At 46.5% G+C, this 17,888-nt stretch overlaps 5 protein-coding genes across 5 annotated transcripts; 3 read left to right on the top strand and 2 right to left on the bottom strand.

The window, feature by feature from the left end:
* Nucleotides 1-3,015: 3,015 nt before the first annotated feature.
* LACBIDRAFT_312735 (uncharacterized protein) lies at nucleotides 3,016-3,336 on the top strand (the record flags this gene model as incomplete). The annotated part of the gene is made up of 1 exon (XM_001888352.1): nucleotides 3,016-3,336. The coding sequence occupies one exon, from the start codon at nucleotides 3,016-3,018 to the stop codon at nucleotides 3,334-3,336; it is 321 nt and encodes a 106-aa protein (XP_001888387.1).
* A 4,567-nt stretch (nucleotides 3,337-7,903) lies between these two features.
* On the bottom strand, nucleotides 7,904-9,486 carry LACBIDRAFT_312734 (uncharacterized protein; the record flags this gene model as incomplete). Its single annotated transcript, XM_001888312.1, has 8 exons — nucleotides 7,904-8,110; nucleotides 8,166-8,240; nucleotides 8,301-8,372; nucleotides 8,433-8,573; nucleotides 8,633-8,747; nucleotides 8,848-9,038; nucleotides 9,097-9,271; nucleotides 9,326-9,486. The coding sequence occupies 8 exons, from the start codon at nucleotides 9,484-9,486 to the stop codon at nucleotides 7,904-7,906; spliced, it is 1,137 nt and encodes a 378-aa protein (XP_001888347.1).
* Nucleotides 9,487-9,555: 69 nt separating this feature from the next.
* Nucleotides 9,556-10,587, bottom strand: LACBIDRAFT_186286 (uncharacterized protein; the record flags this gene model as incomplete). The annotated part of the gene is made up of 5 exons (XM_001888311.1): nucleotides 9,556-9,732; nucleotides 9,792-9,851; nucleotides 9,927-9,999; nucleotides 10,283-10,370; nucleotides 10,431-10,587. The coding sequence occupies 5 exons, from the start codon at nucleotides 10,585-10,587 to the stop codon at nucleotides 9,643-9,645; spliced, it is 468 nt and encodes a 155-aa protein (XP_001888346.1). The 3' UTR covers nucleotides 9,556-9,642.
* An 87-nt stretch (nucleotides 10,588-10,674) lies between these two features.
* On the top strand, nucleotides 10,675-12,068 carry LACBIDRAFT_312731 (uncharacterized protein; the record flags this gene model as incomplete). Its single annotated transcript, XM_001888351.1, has 5 exons — nucleotides 10,675-11,219; nucleotides 11,279-11,646; nucleotides 11,697-11,779; nucleotides 11,832-11,924; nucleotides 11,973-12,068. 5 exons carry the CDS (start codon nucleotides 10,675-10,677, stop codon nucleotides 12,066-12,068), a joined length of 1,185 nt encoding a protein of 394 aa, XP_001888386.1.
* Nucleotides 12,069-12,326: 258 nt separating this feature from the next.
* On the top strand, nucleotides 12,327-16,125 carry LACBIDRAFT_312730 (uncharacterized protein; the record flags this gene model as incomplete). Its single annotated transcript, XM_001888350.1, has 15 exons — nucleotides 12,327-12,893; nucleotides 12,947-12,996; nucleotides 13,056-13,248; nucleotides 13,304-13,496; nucleotides 13,556-13,950; nucleotides 14,001-14,130; nucleotides 14,184-14,245; nucleotides 14,298-14,558; nucleotides 14,614-14,719; nucleotides 14,776-14,847; nucleotides 14,903-15,154; nucleotides 15,210-15,346; nucleotides 15,399-15,496; nucleotides 15,548-15,696; nucleotides 15,755-16,125. 15 exons carry the CDS (start codon nucleotides 12,327-12,329, stop codon nucleotides 16,123-16,125), a joined length of 3,036 nt encoding a protein of 1,011 aa, XP_001888385.1.
* Nucleotides 16,126-17,888: the final 1,763 nt, after the last annotated feature.

The following is a 17,888-nucleotide window of genomic DNA, read 5'->3' as shown; positions in this document are numbered from 1 at the left end:
TCCCAAACATAGTCAACTTTGATATCAGGTCTTTGAGGGTTATAGGATGATGGGCTGATTCATTCTGGGAGATGTCCTCAAGTTAAGTCATGTTGTAAGGTGACCATGTATGGCAATGTGTAAGATCATGTCAATCCTTCAACCTCATCCCCATAACCTAGACAGGGCCAAGGACACCATAACCTACATGTCAACTACAAACTTTTGTAGTCTCAAAAAGCGGACACTACAAACTTTTCTAATGAAAAAGCGCACACTACAAACTTTTGTAGTCTAAAAAAAAGCGGACACTACACACTTTTTCAAATGAAAAAGCAGACACTACAAACTTTTGTAGTCTAAAAAGCGGACACTACAAACTTTTCTGATGACAAAAGCAGACACTACAAACTTTTCTGATGACAAAAGCAGACACTACAAACTTTTGTAGTCTAAAACAGTGGACAGGACAACCTTTTCTAAAGGCTCTCATGCTCTCTTTTGCATATGATTCCTCAAACTAAACATGGAATAGAGTCCCTGCAATGTATCTGTATATTCCCCAGCCATTTCCCCATCAAATATGTGCCATGTATGGGATGGATGGGCTAGGTTGACTTTGGATAACCTTTTAGCCCTAACCCTAACTTTGTAGTCTAAGTCCAACTTTTGTAGTCTTTTGTAGTGTATCAGTAAAATTTGTAGTCTATATCCAACTTTTGTAGTCTTATGCAGTCTATCAGTAAACTTTGTAGTTGAGTCCGACTTTTTTGTAGTCTATCAGTAAACTTGGTAGTTTATATCTGACCATTCCTTTTCTAGGGCATGCACCTTCCTTTTTTGGTCATTTTCCCCGTGATACAATAGTTGTAGCCCTTTCTTTTAGCTTTCTAAATATACTGAAATTATATTGTTTGGTTTTGTTTTCATGCAGAAAAATGCAAAAAACAAAAAAAAAACGCAACACTTTTGGGATTGCTTTACCTCATATCTCCACAATGGGAGCACTTCAGAACATAATTTGAACAGATTCAGGAAGCTACAGTGTAGGGCTACAACTTTTGTTTTTGACCATTTTTGGTAATTGGTCATGTGACCATCATCCCAACATCCCATTACATTGACCCTGATAGGTAAAATCATTCTCCGCTTGGTTTTCTTCACTTTTTGGTCAAACCAGGTGATATTTCCCTTTTGGGATGGAACCTGAAGTGGACCCTGAAGGCAGTGCCTGATGCCCAGTGAAAATTGACCCTGTGCAGATCGGGTTCCTCTGGATCAAATCGATATATTTGCCAATTTCCGGCCATCTCCCCTGTTCAGATCGGGCCCCACCGATCCATTTGGCCATTTTTTAGGGTCAATTTTCACTGGGCCTGATGTTCTGTACACCATTTTTTATATATATTCAAATTTTCCGCTATTTTCTGGCTATTTTTGGATATATTACCATATTTGGAACTGGACCCTGGACCCTGACAATGTTACCCAACATGATGATCAGCAATGAGCCCTAATTTTTCCTGATTTTATTGCCATTTTACATTTGGAAATGCACCCTGGACCCTGAAAGGTCAGCTGCCGCTAAAAATGAAATATTCATTGAAAGCACCAGGTACACATATGAAAAGTGCAATGAAATCTCCTAGGAATAAGAATGAAATATCCATTGAAAGCGCCAGGCATCCAAATGAGAAGCGCAATGAAATATCCAATGAAAGTGCCAGGGATATATATGAAAAGCACAATGAAATATCCAATGAAAGCACCAGGTATATCTATGAAAAGTGCAATGAAATATCCTAGGAACAAGAATGAAATATCCATTGAAAGTGCCAGGCATTCAGATGAAAAGCACAATGAAATATCCTGGGGCTAACAATGAAAGCGCCAGATATATATATGAAAACTCCAATGAAATGTCATGGAGCTAAGAATGAAATATTCATTGAAAGCGCCAGGCTTTCATATGAAAAGCAAAATGAGATATCCAGAGATAATGAATGAAATATTGCAGGAAATCGCAATACAATATTAATGAGATCACCTAGGCCATTTAATGAAAAAACCAAATGAAATACACAGGGAACTTAATGAATGAAAATACTAGACAAAATAATGAGTTGTCTCATTGAACCTCTAGGCATTATACACATCACCTTCCAGGCATGTGTCTGGTTTTTATCATAAGAGTGTATACCACTAGTGGATATGTGAATTGATGGAGGCATGCAGTTTGGAGGCTTTGGAGAGGTGCCTGCAGATTCTGACCTTGTCAGGCATACTGTGTTGCTGGGGCTGAAGTGAAACGATGAGGGGAGAAGACTGGAAAGGGCCACGCATGATCAGCTCTGTCTCTGTGCGCGAGAAAGGACTGGACATCCTGCCGGCAAGGAGCTCTTTTTGAAGGTAGTTCTGGATATCAGACATGTAATCGTGAGTGGAGGGATTATTAGGAAGGACAACGCCATGTGTCAAAGCAGGCATGCGTCTGAGGGGAAAACTGTGCCTCAGATTAGAAGGGAGGAGAGGATAGTAAGAAGAAAGGTTGTGTTTGAGCAAGAGGGATTCAAAGGAATCAGGGTTGTAAGGGTGAGGAATGTGTTCAAAAATCGAAGAGTGGGAGGTGAAAGATGAGGGCAGAGGAAGGCGAGGGAAGACAGAACAGGAAAAATCGGTGTATGAAAGACAAGGGGGAGTAGACACAGAAAGAAATTCCTCAAGCAGTTTTGACATGGCAGGTCCAAGAGAGAGCATGGTGGCTCTTGCTTCCACAGAAGGAGCATAGGTGGAGGCAGTCATCTTTGTGCAGGGAACTGCACTGGGGGACGGCGTCAGCGCCCCGAACGTTCCAGTTGATGCAAATTGTCTGGTTGTTGGGGGTGACGAGACCAGAGCCTGGGCTACATTTTGCCCAAACTGGTTTGCCGTCCGCGAACTTGATGACGACGGTGGCTTTGAGGTGGAAGAAGATGTTGTGCCCCCCTTGTGCGCAGATAAGGCAGACGGCGCTGGAGGAGGGCTTGCTGCTGCCTGATGGAAAGGGCTGAGAGTAAGAGTTGGGTAAGAGAGGACCTCGTGGCCAGTTCCTTTGTGAGGAAGAGCCGGAATTACCACGGTAGGATGGCCCTGACCGCTGCACTGCCGTCTGGGAAGCAAGGAGGTCTTGAAACTCCTTTTGGATTTTGTGGCTCTCCTTGGTCAAACCAAGTAGTGTTTGAAAGTCCGGTTCGGTCCGGTTTTTTGATGCCCAGGGGCGTTAACCGTAACCGTAACCGGTCTGCCTTTTCCCCAGAAGTCAAAAGACCAGACCGGACCGCAAAAAGACCGCAGACCGCGGTTTTTTGCGGTCTATAGACCGGTTTCGGTCTGCATCAGTTTTAACCGGTTTATGACCGGTCTTTAGGCCAATATTTTAAAATTATGAATCGGTAAATTTATTAACATCTCTAATAGCTTCAAAACGAGCCCAAGAACGTTAAATCCCGTTAGGTATTGGTGCTTCTATAAAATAAGTCTGGTACATCTATTATTCCCAAAAGTAATTTACATTTTAATTCATATCTCTCTCGTTTTTTTACCAAATCGTACGTTCTTGGGTGCGTTTTAAAGGGTATTTAAGGGGCTACAAAAAACCGGTCCAAACCGGTCAAGACCGGTTCACGTTAACCGGTCTTTTTGCGGTCTTTACATTTCAAAAATAAAAGACCGTAACCGCAGGTCCGGTCTTTTGCGGTCTTGGTCCGGTCTGGTTACGGTCTTTTTCCAGTCACGAGACCGGACTTCCAAACACTAAAACCAAGAGCCTTGTCATAATCTGATGCACTGAATTTAAGGTGGCAGCTTCTGTGATCTTGTCGGAATTCAAGCTCCATTTTTTTCCAAGCATCGTAGAGTTCATCCCTTTTATTTAGCATGTTGAAAAAGTTGAAATATTTCTCAAACCAAGTGGTGTGTTCACCATCAGCGCCGGACTTGTCCCTGGAGATTTGAAAACTCCACATGTTGGCCGCTGCCTCTGACCACTGACTGCATGTCAGGGACAATTCCTTTCCAAAACGATTTGAAAGCTTGTCTATATTAAGAATATAAATACCCTTAGTTTCCCCAGGTGCAGGGTTTGATTTGACAGTAGGAAGGGTTGATGCCTCATCAATCAAAGTTCAGAGATTTCGGGTCAGGAAGAAAGGAAGTGGCACTGCAACACAGATTTCAGTGTCGTACAAAGCTTGGGAGAATTCAATAGGAATGGGCTCTCCAACAATTCTTTCTACATGGTTGGTCCCATCCATACATCGCCTTTTAGAAAGCCTGAGATCTTCTGCAGGAATGTCATCATCATTCCTTTTTTTCTCCTCCTTTTCTTTAAGCTCATCATCAGCAAGGCACCTCGCCAAACTATTATAAATATGCTTGCAAACGGAAGCAAAGAAGGACAGGATCCTTAATCGAGCAAGATCTTCGGGATCAATCGTGATCAACGAAGCAGCTTCTGATCCCAGTTTTGGGTGATGCACTGGGTCATTAGTGTTTGGAAGTCCGGTCTTGTGACTGGAAAAAGACCGTAACCAGACCGGACCAAGACCGCAAAAGACTGGACCTGCGGTTACGGTCTTTTATTTTTGAGATGTAAAGACTGCAAAAAAACCGGTTAACGTGAACCGGTCTTGACCGGCTTGGACCGGTCTTTTGTAGCCCCTTAAATACCCTTTAAAACGCACCCAAGAACGTACGATTTGGTAAAAAAACGAGAGAGATACGAATTAAAATGTAAATTACTTTTGGGAATAATAGATGTACCAGACTTATTTTATAGAAGCACCAATTCCTAACGAAATTTGACGTTCTTGGCTCGTTTTGAAGCTAATAGAGATGTTAATAAATTTACCGATTCATAATCTTAAAATATTAACCTAAAGACCGGTCATAAACCGGTTAAAACCGATGCAGACCAAAACCGGTCTATAGACTGCAAAAAACTGCGGTCTGCAGTCTTTTTGTGGTCCGGTCTGGTCTTTTGACTTCTTGTGAAAAGGCAGACCGGTTACGGTTACGGTTAATGCCCCTGGGCATCAAAAAACCGGACCGAACCGGACTTTCAAACACTAAAGGTCATGGTGGATCTGGCGTCGTTATCGATTTCAATCTTCTTGTTTTTTTGTAAAATGTTTGGCAGGGAAAGACTTTTCAGGAGCTGGATGATGGCCAGTGAAGTATGGGTGCATGGGGCACGAGGCTGAGGGGTGATGGAAGTGTCAGTTACTGTGGAGTCGGTCATGGCGTGAGGTGTGGAGCACAAGAAGCCTCGGGAAGACATTCAAAAATTTTAAGGTAGGAGTTTCTGCACATCAGAACCAGATCCATAAGATGGGGAGAAGCACTCCCCCAAAGCATAGACTTATATTAGCATCTCTAAGTCAAATGTCTTGTTCTGACGCGCATTGTTATCTTATCCTAATATGAGCATGCACTCGTTCCTCATGCTTACTCATCACGGAATGCTTAGCCAATGCTTAGCTTGATTTTGTAAGATCTTCCTTCCAATTTTCACTATGTACTCATATATGTACATTTGAAACAGAACAATGTAAAATTACTCCTCATGAAATCCGTCACCGTCTAAGGGCCTAAGGCTTCAGTGTGAACACTCTATTTGGTAAAGTGTTTGGTGGTGTTGATTCCGTCACTCCACATTTAGAACTTGGGGTATCTTTAACGAAAGTTGTCTGAAATTTGAAACCTTCCACTGTTTTTACAATTCACAGAAACCTATTTGAGCCATTGGTAATTCTATGAAAAAATCTACGTAAGTTGTTGTGTAAACTTGGTGTAGACGGCAAGGGGTACTGACTGGTAAATTCCGAGACACCATCTTGGGGGGGAGGGGGGTCCAGCAGGGCCTCTAAACACGTAACTTTATCTAAAATAAATAGGCTGAATGTATTACATTTTTGACTTGTATCTACCAGTTTTAACATTACTTTCTGCCCTCAGCCAGTAATACAATGCCCCGGCTGTCTGGAAGTACAACCTTAGGTCGCATATCCCAGCAGACCATCCACGCACAAACGTGGAGCTATACAAAAAGCATTACAAGATCAGTGATGAAGAAATGGTGCTGATGCAAGGAGTTTACCTTTCTAAGGTGCACGAATGTCGAAGAAACAAAAGAAAAAGGATGGCCTTGTGATATCTGAAGGCCATAGCACGAGACTTGCAATGGGGTGAGTTGTCTGTGTGCTTGTTCGGCGGAAAAGCCTGACTGTGACCTAACTAGATCTCTTGATGGAGTTGTTGACAAGGAGTCTGCAGAAGAGACAGAGGGTGACGAAGCAGGTGTGGCACTGATTCCATTTATCAGTACCATCTTACATGTCGTGGGCTCCTTGAATGACCTTTGGTGGATTGGTTTTCTGATGAGGAATGTCGAAAGAACACTGGACTTTGGGGCATGGTAGGAAGCGGCGGTGGCCAGAATAATCACGTGTTTTTCCTTATTTGGAAGGTGCTAGAGGGGGGGAGGTCTCCTAGATGGCTTAAACACATAACATAACATTGTGTTGTGTAGTCTGATGAGGTGGGCTTTGCTGAATAAGCTACATGGCCCATCAGTCTAAGTGCGCAAACAAGTACAACAAGCCCTGGCTTGTAGGCTGTAGCCGACCCTTTGGGGGGTCAGACCAAGAGGCATCAGATCTTCCGATCCCGACCATTATTCCCACAGCATGAGGGTACCACCCTCATACCATATTAGGGAATCTTGCATGATGCGGCTTGAGACAGCTTATTCTGTGAGATCAAAATGGCATGAGTACTGCATTCACCTTTGTTCGAATCTCCAGACGCATCCTTGCTTCAGAAAATGGTCAAATAAGTTTGTGCATAGTGTGAAACCACATTCTCTCTCTTCAGACAATTCTACTCTACCAGCCTCATTCAATCAAATTGACTAAAAAACTCCTACTGGCAACACTCCCCTTCATCTCTCATAAATCATTCTCAGTGAAGAGGAAGGAATAAGACTAGGCATTCCAGATGGCTATCCTCTGTCAGCACCATCACTGATGTGCACCATGCAAACCCGTTGTAAGTTGTACCTTCTATCCATCCCCAATGAGTGAGGTAATCCTCAAAAAAAATACCAATCCTTCGTCATTTCATCATTAAATTCCAATCCCACATATTCAATTACGAATGCCATTGATTCCATTTGTTTTCTGCAGTGTTACTGCCAACTCAAATGTCTTTTGTTGAAATTGTCTTCCCATATTATCCTCGCTTCTTTTTTAGAATTTACATTACCTCTAATTGGGTGTAGTTTCGTGCGTACTATGAATAGCTGGTAGGTTTCATATATATATCCTGTAGTACACGAGTGGACTCAAAATTTGCTCAAAATCGACACTCAAACGCTTGTGCAGCGGAGTTGTTTGAATTTGATGGGAATGCTAGATGCCGCTGACATGCCGTCCTTCGGATATCACCGCTTGTGCTTTGTCATAAGTGGATCTGACGGCCAGGATCGGTGGATCTGACACCTCTTGGGTCAGACGATCCGAGGCCGCAGAGCACTGAGCAGACATGACCCTGTGATCTAGGTAACCAAACACACGGGACCCATCTACGGACGAAAACGACCCCCACGAACGACGACGCCCCATATAACTGGCCGATTTGTAAGCCACAGAGTGAGCGGGTCAAGAGCGGGTGAAGCTGGCGAGGAAATTAACGATCAAACGAAGTAGATTAGAATCGCAGCTTGGAGTACTTTCCTTTGTTTTGTAGACTGAATTTCGAAGAGATAAAGCTGATAGAAGAAATTATTTACATAGGAAACAATTGATTCTAAGAAACACCCAGCAGCCTAGGCTGACAATGCGCTGAGTTCGATATTTACGTTGTTCATACCGTGAGCTAAGAAAAGTCAAGACATTGCACCCCTCAACCACACTTTCACGTCCGCAATCTCCTTCACTTCATCCGCCGCACCCTCATCATTCTCGACGAACCCATAGCGTTTCCCTATGTAAAACGATTGACCGAACGCTTCGAGGACTGCCCCGTGTGAGGTGCCCGCAGCTTTGATTGAGCAGTCGAGGATGACTCCGTGTTTCGCGCGAATTTCAGCAGACTGCGGAAGGGTGGCGATTAGAAGACCAGCACAAGGAAGGGGTAGACGGGCTTACAACATCTCCCCAGGGGAATGTACGGTTGATGGTATATGTAAATTCGGGCGTTTGGCCGTAGGCCCAATCCCATGTCTGCGAAGCAGAACATCAATCAACTTGGGGAGGTCTTACGGGAGGGAGAAAAAGAGTTACCGGGAGCTCGGCCATGCCTTTCCGGATATATTCGACGTTTTTTACGTCGTCGGTTTCGTGGACAATACATGGCTAGCAGACAAGCAACCGGTTCTTGAGAAATAAGTGCGCATATATAATGTAGAGGCTTACTTGCTCGTTTACTCCATACTCTTTTTGAAATTCGTTAACAACGGCAGCTGTGAACGCTTCATGTGTGACATTTGTGTCGTATTGCTGCAGGTTGCAAACAGGAGAGCGGACCGATGCAACGCCCTTTGTAACCATGCTATCCTTCAAATGAGCGATGTTATGTCTGAGCCTTCTCTAGGAGCAAAGCGATGAATACATACCTTATCCTTGGGACGTAATAAATCGCCCAAAGTATCGAGCCGCGTTGAGATGAGCATCGTGCCGTGGTGATAGGCGCGTTTATTTACGATTTTGTAGGCTGAGCCTGAGACGTGTCTACAAATATGTCATTGTCAGCCTTGCTTTTTTCAGTGAATGTAGTATGGGAGGAAGGCTAGAAAATATGAGTAAGAGGCATGTTTCGAAGGGCCAAAACCCTGCAAGACGCGGGGCACGATGAAGGACGCCACTCATCTTATCAGCCCCAACACAAATATCGTTCCTCTCATTCAAAACTGCCGTCGTAACACCCAGCGAACGCACGGCGCGTAAGACGATCTGCCCCGTTACATGGCGGTCAAAGGAGGTGCGCGGGAGGTGAATGGAAAAGTTTGTATTGCCTAGGTCCTTGAGAACTCATTAACCGAGGAGAAACGCGGAGTGAAAAGTGGAGAAAAAGACATACATGATAGACCGTCCCACCCCCACTCCTTCTCCTTAGGAATGGAACACCTGGGTGCGAACGTAGCGCGTCGAAGTTTACCTCCTTCCACGGGTTCTGATTTCTGCCAATGACGACGCACGGCTCGTCGCGGTATATGAGCAAGAGCGGGTCCGACGGCGATTTATGTCTGAATAGCCTGAATGAATTTGAGTCGCGATCGGGAGAGCAAAAGGGAAGAAGGTATATGCACCAGTCCTCTAATGTCAGGTTGAAATACGGATTTGTGGAGTTGGAGATGTAAATCGCGTGTTGCGCGCTGACCGCCGAGTTCGGTTGGTGGTGAGCGTTGAGGGTGAAAGATCTTACGGTGTTCCTCGCGGTGAAAGGGCGGAAGCGGAGGAGGGTGGACATGCCACGACTCTAGAAATTCAATTCACTTTATTGAACCCTGACACACTCGGTTCCTTCTCACTCGGAACTGTCTACGGATGACCAGCGTTCAGTAGATAGATACTTTCTAACAAAGTCTTCTAATGCCATTCCATGACCTCCTCCGCCACCCCAACATCATTTCTGAATTCCCTTGTAGATCGGGTTTTGGACTTCATGTATCGGTAATTTGCCTGCTGGTGAGCCGGGGATCGTTTTTGTAAGGCCCTGTTGGCCAGGAAAAGTCAGAAAGGGGATAACACGAAAGAAACACAAGGGAGACGCACGAGTTTCTCGAACATGCAAGAGTTGAGTGTTCGTTCGGGTTTGCGGCAGAGGTGGTATTCCTGCGAAAGACGGCACTCAGTGTTGAAATGAAGAAGGGTTCGAAATCAGTGGTAACGATTGGGATTACTACTTTCCTGGTTATTGCGCTCTAAGCATTCCCAGTGGGATTCGAATTGTTGCAAGCAGTTCTCCCGCATCTTTGTTATTCTGCGCGTGGTTCCAATTAGTATGAGTGTGGAAGTAAAGACGGGATATGGGGTCGCAATATACGGCGGCCATTTGCATGTCGAGACCATCCGAAAAGTAAGGAAGTGGAGAAAGTCACGCCTACACGCCTGGGTTGACTGCACACCCGATTAAGACGTCCGGACACCCGGAAACACAGCGGTTTGAACGTAGCTGCAGCCCAACTCGCCGCGGTATGGCCAATCCAAAGGAAGCAATGCAGTGGGATGTTTCCAAGGAACCGTCATAAATGAACGGTACTCACAAATCCGTCGCACACCTTGTCACCCTTCTCCCTTCCTTCAAACAGTGTCCAGGATCACGGCTCTCGTTCTTACAGAGCATAAAATCATCTATCCAGGCCACACATTAGCTTCCTTCGCCTCCTTATTCACTTAAACAAGCAAACATACCGTTGAATTCTTTGCAATACGCTCCCAAAAAGAACGCCGCGCTCTTCAACGGCGCACTCGTTACGCCAATTTCTGCTACCTTTGGGACGTCCGCCGGCATAGGTGTCGAGTCCTGGTATGCATGGGTGGACAACGAACCGGACTGTGAAGAAGTCATGGTACGGGAAGGAGGTGTGATTAGGTCACACCAATTGTAAGGGGTCACATCACGCGTGTCCTACTGATTTTTCTCTTCCTGACCTCCATGTTTTGTCAAAGAGTGCATTTCAACTTTGGTTTCTTGAAAGATGGGCAATTCATGCGCCATCTTTCACCGCCTCGTGCTCTTCAGCGGAGGGCGTTTTCTAGCCAGCGACCCGATGCAAACAATCCTGAAAACGCGCTGTCGGACGTCAAGGCAAAGCCAAAAGCAACTACTCCTCTTCGTCGGTCTGCGTCAGCTTCTTTGCCGATACGCTCCAATCCGACGCCAACCCGGGGGGAAATCCAACCTGTATTTACCCTTGCAACTTCTGAACGATATTTGCTTTCGCGGTTGCGCGGACATAGCAATCTTCCACCCCGCGCACAGGCACTCCACGAGTCGTGGTGGGTGCCGAAATGGGGTCAGGATGGTAAAGAGGGAGAGGTGTTCGTTTTTTCCAACGGTAGTTTTGTGTGTTGGGGATTAGGGGAAGACGAAGCCAAGAGGTTCGCTGTTGAAGTGATTGGAAACGCCCCTGGAATTGAGGTAGAGCCTTTGAAAGAGCCCGAGACGGAGGGGCTGGAATTTGTGGTTGACCCTATCGAGTTGAGTGGTGCGTATTTTTTTGAGCTGAATAGATGACTGGATTTTTGGGGCGGTTTAGAAAAACGCGACTCCAGGGTGATTTGATCATTCTTGGGCAGACTTCGCCTGTCAACGAGGATGACTTGCTCCCTAAAAATCTTCCACCCATGGCGTTCCCGACAGACACTCTTCTCGCGCGTTACGCGTTCTCTCAAGCCCTGTCCCGATCTACGGCGCTTTCTGCGCTTGAGGTTTCCTTGGACGACTACCTAACGTCCATGGCCCGACTTCCTCATGCCCTGGCGCAAACTGGAAAGCCTGGCATGGGACGAACACAGTTGATCAAGAAACTGGGTGAACTCATGAAATTCAGACAAGGGTTGAACTTGAATAGGGAAAATTTCAGCGAAACACCGGACTTTTACTGGGCTGAGCCAGAGCTGGAGCGTGCGTCAAACCAGTTTTGATAGTTTTACTTGATGCGACTTTTGGAATAGGTTACTTCAAGTCTCTAAGCAACGCTCTAGAAGTCAGGGCTCGGATAGACTCTGTCAACGAGAAAATCACGTATGCCGCCGAGGTATTTTACATTGTCTGTCCGCACTTTCTGGCGTACGAAATTTTCTCCTTAGGTTCAATCAATGCTACGACAACTCCTTACCGAGTCTTCGACTCATTCGATGGAACTGATTATTATCGCCCTCATCGCGGTGGAAGTTGTCATCGTGCGTCCCGTCTCTCGCTTTAACCTTCTTGATCTCATACAATCTTAGGCGATAATCCGTGATGGACCTGAGCTGTGGGAAATGATTGTAGGACCTAAAGAGAAGACGGAGAAAGATGACGCAAAGTTTGCCTTGCAAGGATGACATTATTCCACGAGACGTCTAGGAGGATGGCGCTGAAGACTGGAGGACGGCATCGTCAACACAAACCTCGACTCACTATAGTACCACCACAAACTCGACTCACTATATAGTACTATAAGCACTAATTCTATGTTGTTATAACTTATAATTTATCTTACATAGCCGCCATCTTTGCACACCTTTGCCAAAAGCAGCCATCACCGACCCGGTACAGTGTACTGATAACCCTACTAACCGTCGCAATATCGTTGTGTGAACATGCACCACAATGTTGACGCTACCGACGGCCACCATCGACCCCATGTATCCATCGCCGTGGGTGGCCACCTTCCTTTTGGTTCTCGAAACCCCATGCATCCCAGCCCAGCGCGCTTCCCAGCTTATACATTTGAAGTATCACCCCCTGCATACGAAGGTGATCACTCCAACCCTTTTGATACACAGCACGCGCATGCGTCAAATACCCCTTTGGATAACGCACGACCTTTCATAGCCAATGCACGACCTCACTCGGCCAACGAACGGCATCATCGACCTTCGAGTCGTTCCACCAGCTTTTCCGCGATTGGAACCCCCACAATGGCTTTCCCAGAACCCCAAATCTACCGTTCTGTTTCGCACAAGCAGTCAAGTCGGGAATCGACCCTGCAGCTCCCGAGTACGAGTAGACCTCAAAATCACCACCACAGTCAGAGCGATGTCGGCCCAACGCCCTCTCGCTCAATTGGCATCCACCAAGATCCCTCCGTAGCGTCGTTTGGGTCCACTGCGTCATCGTATTATCAGAATAACGATGATTACACTTATACGTCTCCGGTGAACGAGGTCTGCATTGATCTACGCTCGGATTCCTTGCGCAGCTAATAACTTCACTTCAGTTTTTCGGGGACGATACCGATAATATCACGCGCGAGCTATCCGACTTTACGTACGTCCCGTTTTATGCTTATATTCCCGCTTCCGTCCTATACGTAAGCTCTGCAACAGACTCAATTCTGAAGAAGGTCTCCGCCGCTTTCAGAACGGGGAATTGGCTGAAGCAGACCAGCAATGGCATCGACTAGTTCCAAACGAGGCAATAGAGGCACTGGGAAAGGAAGAGGTTCAAAGGCAGTCTGTGTTGTTTGAGGTCTTCACAGCTGAGAGAGAATATGTCGCTGATTTGGAAGCTGTGGAAGAGGTACGCATATTTTTCGAGCTTTTCCGGAATGAGAATCTTACTATTGCTTCTCAAGGTCTTCATTGCGGGCCTTATGAAAGCTTCACCACCCATAATTCCCGAACCGCAATTGTCGGGTTTCATTCACGAGGTTTTCGGGAACCTTCATCAAATACTGACGCATCATCAGGCCATGCTCGCGGCCCTCTTTTCTCGGCAACGCGATCAGCACCCTCTCATACAATCTGTAGCCGACATCGTGCTTGACAGTGAGCACTACTCCCTTCTTCTCTATCAAATTTATATTTACTTTATCGCCGCAACTTAGCCACCCTCAAATCAGATTTCCGCTCCGCATACGAAATATACATCAAGCACTACCCTCTCTCAGAGTCGCATCACCGCCAGCAGCTCAAGAAGAACCGTGCATATGCCACGTTTATTGAATCCGTCTCGATGGATCCGCGGATAAGAAGGCGTGATTTAATCACCTTCCTCTCTCGCCCTGTCACTCGATTGCCTCGACTAAACCTCCTCCTTGAGCAAATATTGAAGCGCACCGACGAGACGAATGGTCATCCAGACGTGGAGACCCTGCCTATCATCCTAGGGATATTAAGAGATTGCATCAAGAGCACGCAGCCGGGAATCGAGGCTGCGGAGAGCAAGGTCAAGTTTTTGGAACTGTGCGAGAGCTTGGTGTACCAGAAAGGAGAAATAATTGTGTGTTGCCTTGGTGTTGCCTTTTTGCGGGTCATTCTTACCTTTCTCAGGATATGGATCTCTATGATGAGAGTAGAACTCTTGTTTACTCAGGCCCCGTCTCAAGACGCGCTCGCTCCGAGACAGGGTTTTCTTCTGGCGGCTGGACCGAGCTAAATGTTGCGCTGCTGGACAACTTTTGTGAGGCGTTATCACGTTCCTGTTATTTTGCTTAAATGACCTCCTAACCACAGTCTTGCTGACCCGTGAAGAAAAACGTCCCAATGGCTCGGTCAAAAGGCTCCTTATGTCTAGAGTATGACAATCGTGCTTCATTTGTACGAAAAGAAATTTAACATTTTCATCAGCCGATTCCACTTTCCTTCCTGCGGCTTGGGACCTTCGATTCAGCACCCGAAACAAGACGGGAGCGCGCTGAAGATGGTGGAATACTCGACAGCCTCCGCTACCAAACCGTGACTTTGTATCCGTTTACGGTTTACCATGCATCTAATCTTTCAACCCGGAGATACACACTTTATGTGACGACGGAGGCTTTTCGAAAACGATGGCAATCAGCGCTTGTGGACGCCATTGGCGTCAACAAGGTCAGACAGGACAGTAACATGGTAATTCAACCGCTGTGGTATCTTCTTTGTTTGCGATGGTTGACGAGTAGTGCAGTGGTTTGACCCTCAAAAAGTCTCGGACAACTTTCTCCGAGTGCCAGGCCGGAGAAGTGAACCTGCTGTCCGAACGTCTGGAAGAATCAACAGTGGTGTTCCCTTTAGTGTGTCACTTTTCGCACTTCGCACTTTCTTTTGTTGTTGAGATTTAAATTCACAGACTACGGTGGACGCAGGTTCATCGTCGTGGGATGCACATCTGGGATATACCTTGCCATCTACGGGACAGAACGTACGTTTCTCTATTCAACACCAGTATGCTTCCTTACATCTGTTACGGTTTGTAGAGTTCCGAAAGGTGCTGAATGATGTCAACCCGGCCTCTATCTCCGCCTTGCAGACGCTAGGCGACAAGACGTTCAATAAATTGGTTGTACACGCCGATGCATCCATATTTTCGTACTCTCTCGAAACAATTGTGCGGGTGGGGCTTGGACATGCACATCCACAGACGCTTGAGGTCGTGGCAGAACGAATTGGAGGCAGCGATAACAATATACTCTTCTGCAGACATTTGCACATTGGACATCGGTTTTTACGTCGGTTTTCTTTTCCAAAATTCAGCTTTAACTTTCGTTCTAAATCGTTTTTTAGTCGTCTACGCCTCCAAGAGGCGATTGAGCACAACGCTGAACCTTCATGTCTTGGAAGCGATTGATACCTCAAAAGTAATACCATCGCCAACTCGGACTGCAGCCACATCTATCGTTTCTTATCGGCCATATGGTGATGTGAGCAACTTTTCAACGAGAAGCAGTAAACGGATGCCTTATGTGCACCTAGCCAGGATATGTACCAAAGGATGCGTACGACATTGTTGGGCTTGTGAAGACAATTGGGATCTGCACTCACGATGGAATCGTAACCGTTGATCCTACGAAGTAAGTCTTGATTATCGAATCGACCTCCCTGTTCTGAATATTTCTGTCTAGTCTTGCACTCTCCGACGTAGCCGTGGTGCCCGACCTCCAGGGTGCAAATAATAACCCTGCAGTTGCAACGCTGAAGGTCAATCTGGAAGGTGCGAAGCCGCTCGGTTTGGTGCGGGTGGATGCAAATGAGCTTTTGGTTGTGTATGATGGTTAGTTTTTCTCTGTCCTACCTTGCTTTGACCAAGCTGATGACAGAACTATAAACAGTCCTTGGGTGCTACATCAACAGACGTGGACAACCAACGCGTAGATGCGGATACATCAAGTGGGAAACAAAGGCAGTATCCTATGCTCACCGGCAGGGTCACGTCCTCCTGTTTTCCCCAGAGTTCATTGAGATCCGGAGCGCGACTAACGGGCGGATCGTACAAGTCATTGAGGGGAATGATATTCGATTATTGTTCTCTGGGCCAATGACGACCAAAGACGATCCGATAATATTTGCGATGAGGGGTGACAAAGACGACGGGGGTGGGGTCAGCGAGAAGATAGTAGCGTTGAAAGAAACGTCGGAGATCGCGCCAGTAACTCCACTGAGCGCATTGGTGCCTGCGATGTGGGACGAATGGGATATGTGATGTTTCATCTTTCCAGGACGGTTTACTTATTTGGTGGTTTCATAGAGAGGAAGTTAGAAAGTAAAAATTAGTTTGTATTTCTAATGGACCCTTTTCATGGTATTCGGATTCTCCTGTAATTTTCAGGTCTAATACATTGATTGATGCTGGATATTTCTAAACCAATTCTTAATCCTGCATTCTGCCCTCATCGTCGGTGGCCTCGGTCGTATACACCGCACACAGACCGTCGTCTCCCGCACTCACAACAACTGATCCACCCAAACCCAACGATGCCCCAAGGACAGGACCTTGGTGACCTTTATGCGTGCGCAACAAAGATCCGTTTCTCCCGTCCCATGTTCGCAGTGTTTTATCAGCCGAGGCCGAAATTAGTAGGTAAGGTTTTGGTGCTGGGTGAGCCAACAACGTCGTGATCGCATCCTACAAAAACAATGGCACTTATGACAGAGAAGCTGAGAAATAAAGCAGGAACAAACCTTGTGCTCCAGCGTCGCGCGCAGCCTCATGGTGCTCAAATCCCAAATACACGCTTTTCCATCCGTAGCTCCCGTTACAGCAACACCAGGACCAGTAGAACTCGTTCCCGTAATATCGATAAACACGACCGCCTCGATGCTCTCTCCCTCTGTGTGTCCGCCAAGGGTGTTGACGACTTCACCCTTGCTCAGACTTATGACACGCACGCCCCCGGCTGCACCGCCTACTACTGCAAGTGTGGACGAGGGGTTGATTCCCAGGGATGTTATCCCGTCGAGATTGAAGCGGGCATCATCTGGGGTTAGTTTGAATATGGGTGCTGGGGATCTGGGGTCCCAGAATATGAGGATGCCGTCGGCGCATGCGGATAATATTCTTTTGCCTGTTTTTTTGGTGGGGGGTCAGTAATGGATATATGTGTATTAACGGGAGGAAGGTATAAGTACCGTCTGGAGTGAATTCACCGCAGTTCACCGCTCCCGTGTGTCCCGCAAAGACTTGCATCGTCTTTCCGGAAGGTACTGGTTTGCCAATTCAGTCAGAAAAGTTGAAGATGTATAGTTGAGGCGTACATTGCCAAAGCCACAAGGTAGAGTCGTTTGAGCCTGCCAATAGGACGGCACCTTTTGGATGCCATCGAAGAAACTACCGATCTCGTTAAGTATGGAAGAAAAAAAAGAAGTTGACTCAACCATACCATAACTTCGTCAGGACCTTGCAGCTCCGTCAAAAATTCCCAAATTCTATAGTTATCCTTCCCCACCCGTCGCCAAATGCGAATTTTACCGTCCATGCCTCCGGTCGCGATCATCTCGCCATCCGAGCTCCAAGCAATACTCGTCACGCTATCGGTGTGTCCAGTTAATTTGACGATGACTTCACCGTCGGTTATGTCCCAAATGTAACCCAGATCGTCCTCGCCCCCAGAGGCGGCCAGTGGTTCGGTGGGATGGCAAGCGATGACAAAGACCGATGAACCATGGGTTAGAAAATGTTGCACAGAGTTGTCGTCGAGTTTACTTGATGACCCAGAGGCGGATAGATCGCCGAGAGTGTCGCCCGCTTCGTCCTCCTCATCGTCTTCTTCCATGGGGTGGTCCCCGTCGTCTTGGACTTCGGCAAGGATGTCATCTTCGGTGATGAATTGCTCTCCCTCCTCTTCATCGTCGAGTAGGACGTCCTCTGTTGCGCGTGTCTTTTCAGCTGCCATTTTTCCTTGCGTGGATAGTGGTGGAATTGAAGATGTGTAAGTTCAAGGGTTGGCTGAATAATTGGCTTGTTAC

This window comes from Laccaria bicolor, genomic scaffold, assembly GCF_000143565.1.
Source record: "Laccaria bicolor S238N-H82 LACBIscaffold_54 genomic scaffold, whole genome shotgun sequence".
Classification (NCBI taxonomy): domain Eukaryota; kingdom Fungi; phylum Basidiomycota; class Agaricomycetes; order Agaricales; family Hydnangiaceae; genus Laccaria; species Laccaria bicolor.
This window is presented reverse-complemented; position numbering and strand designations above follow the sequence as displayed.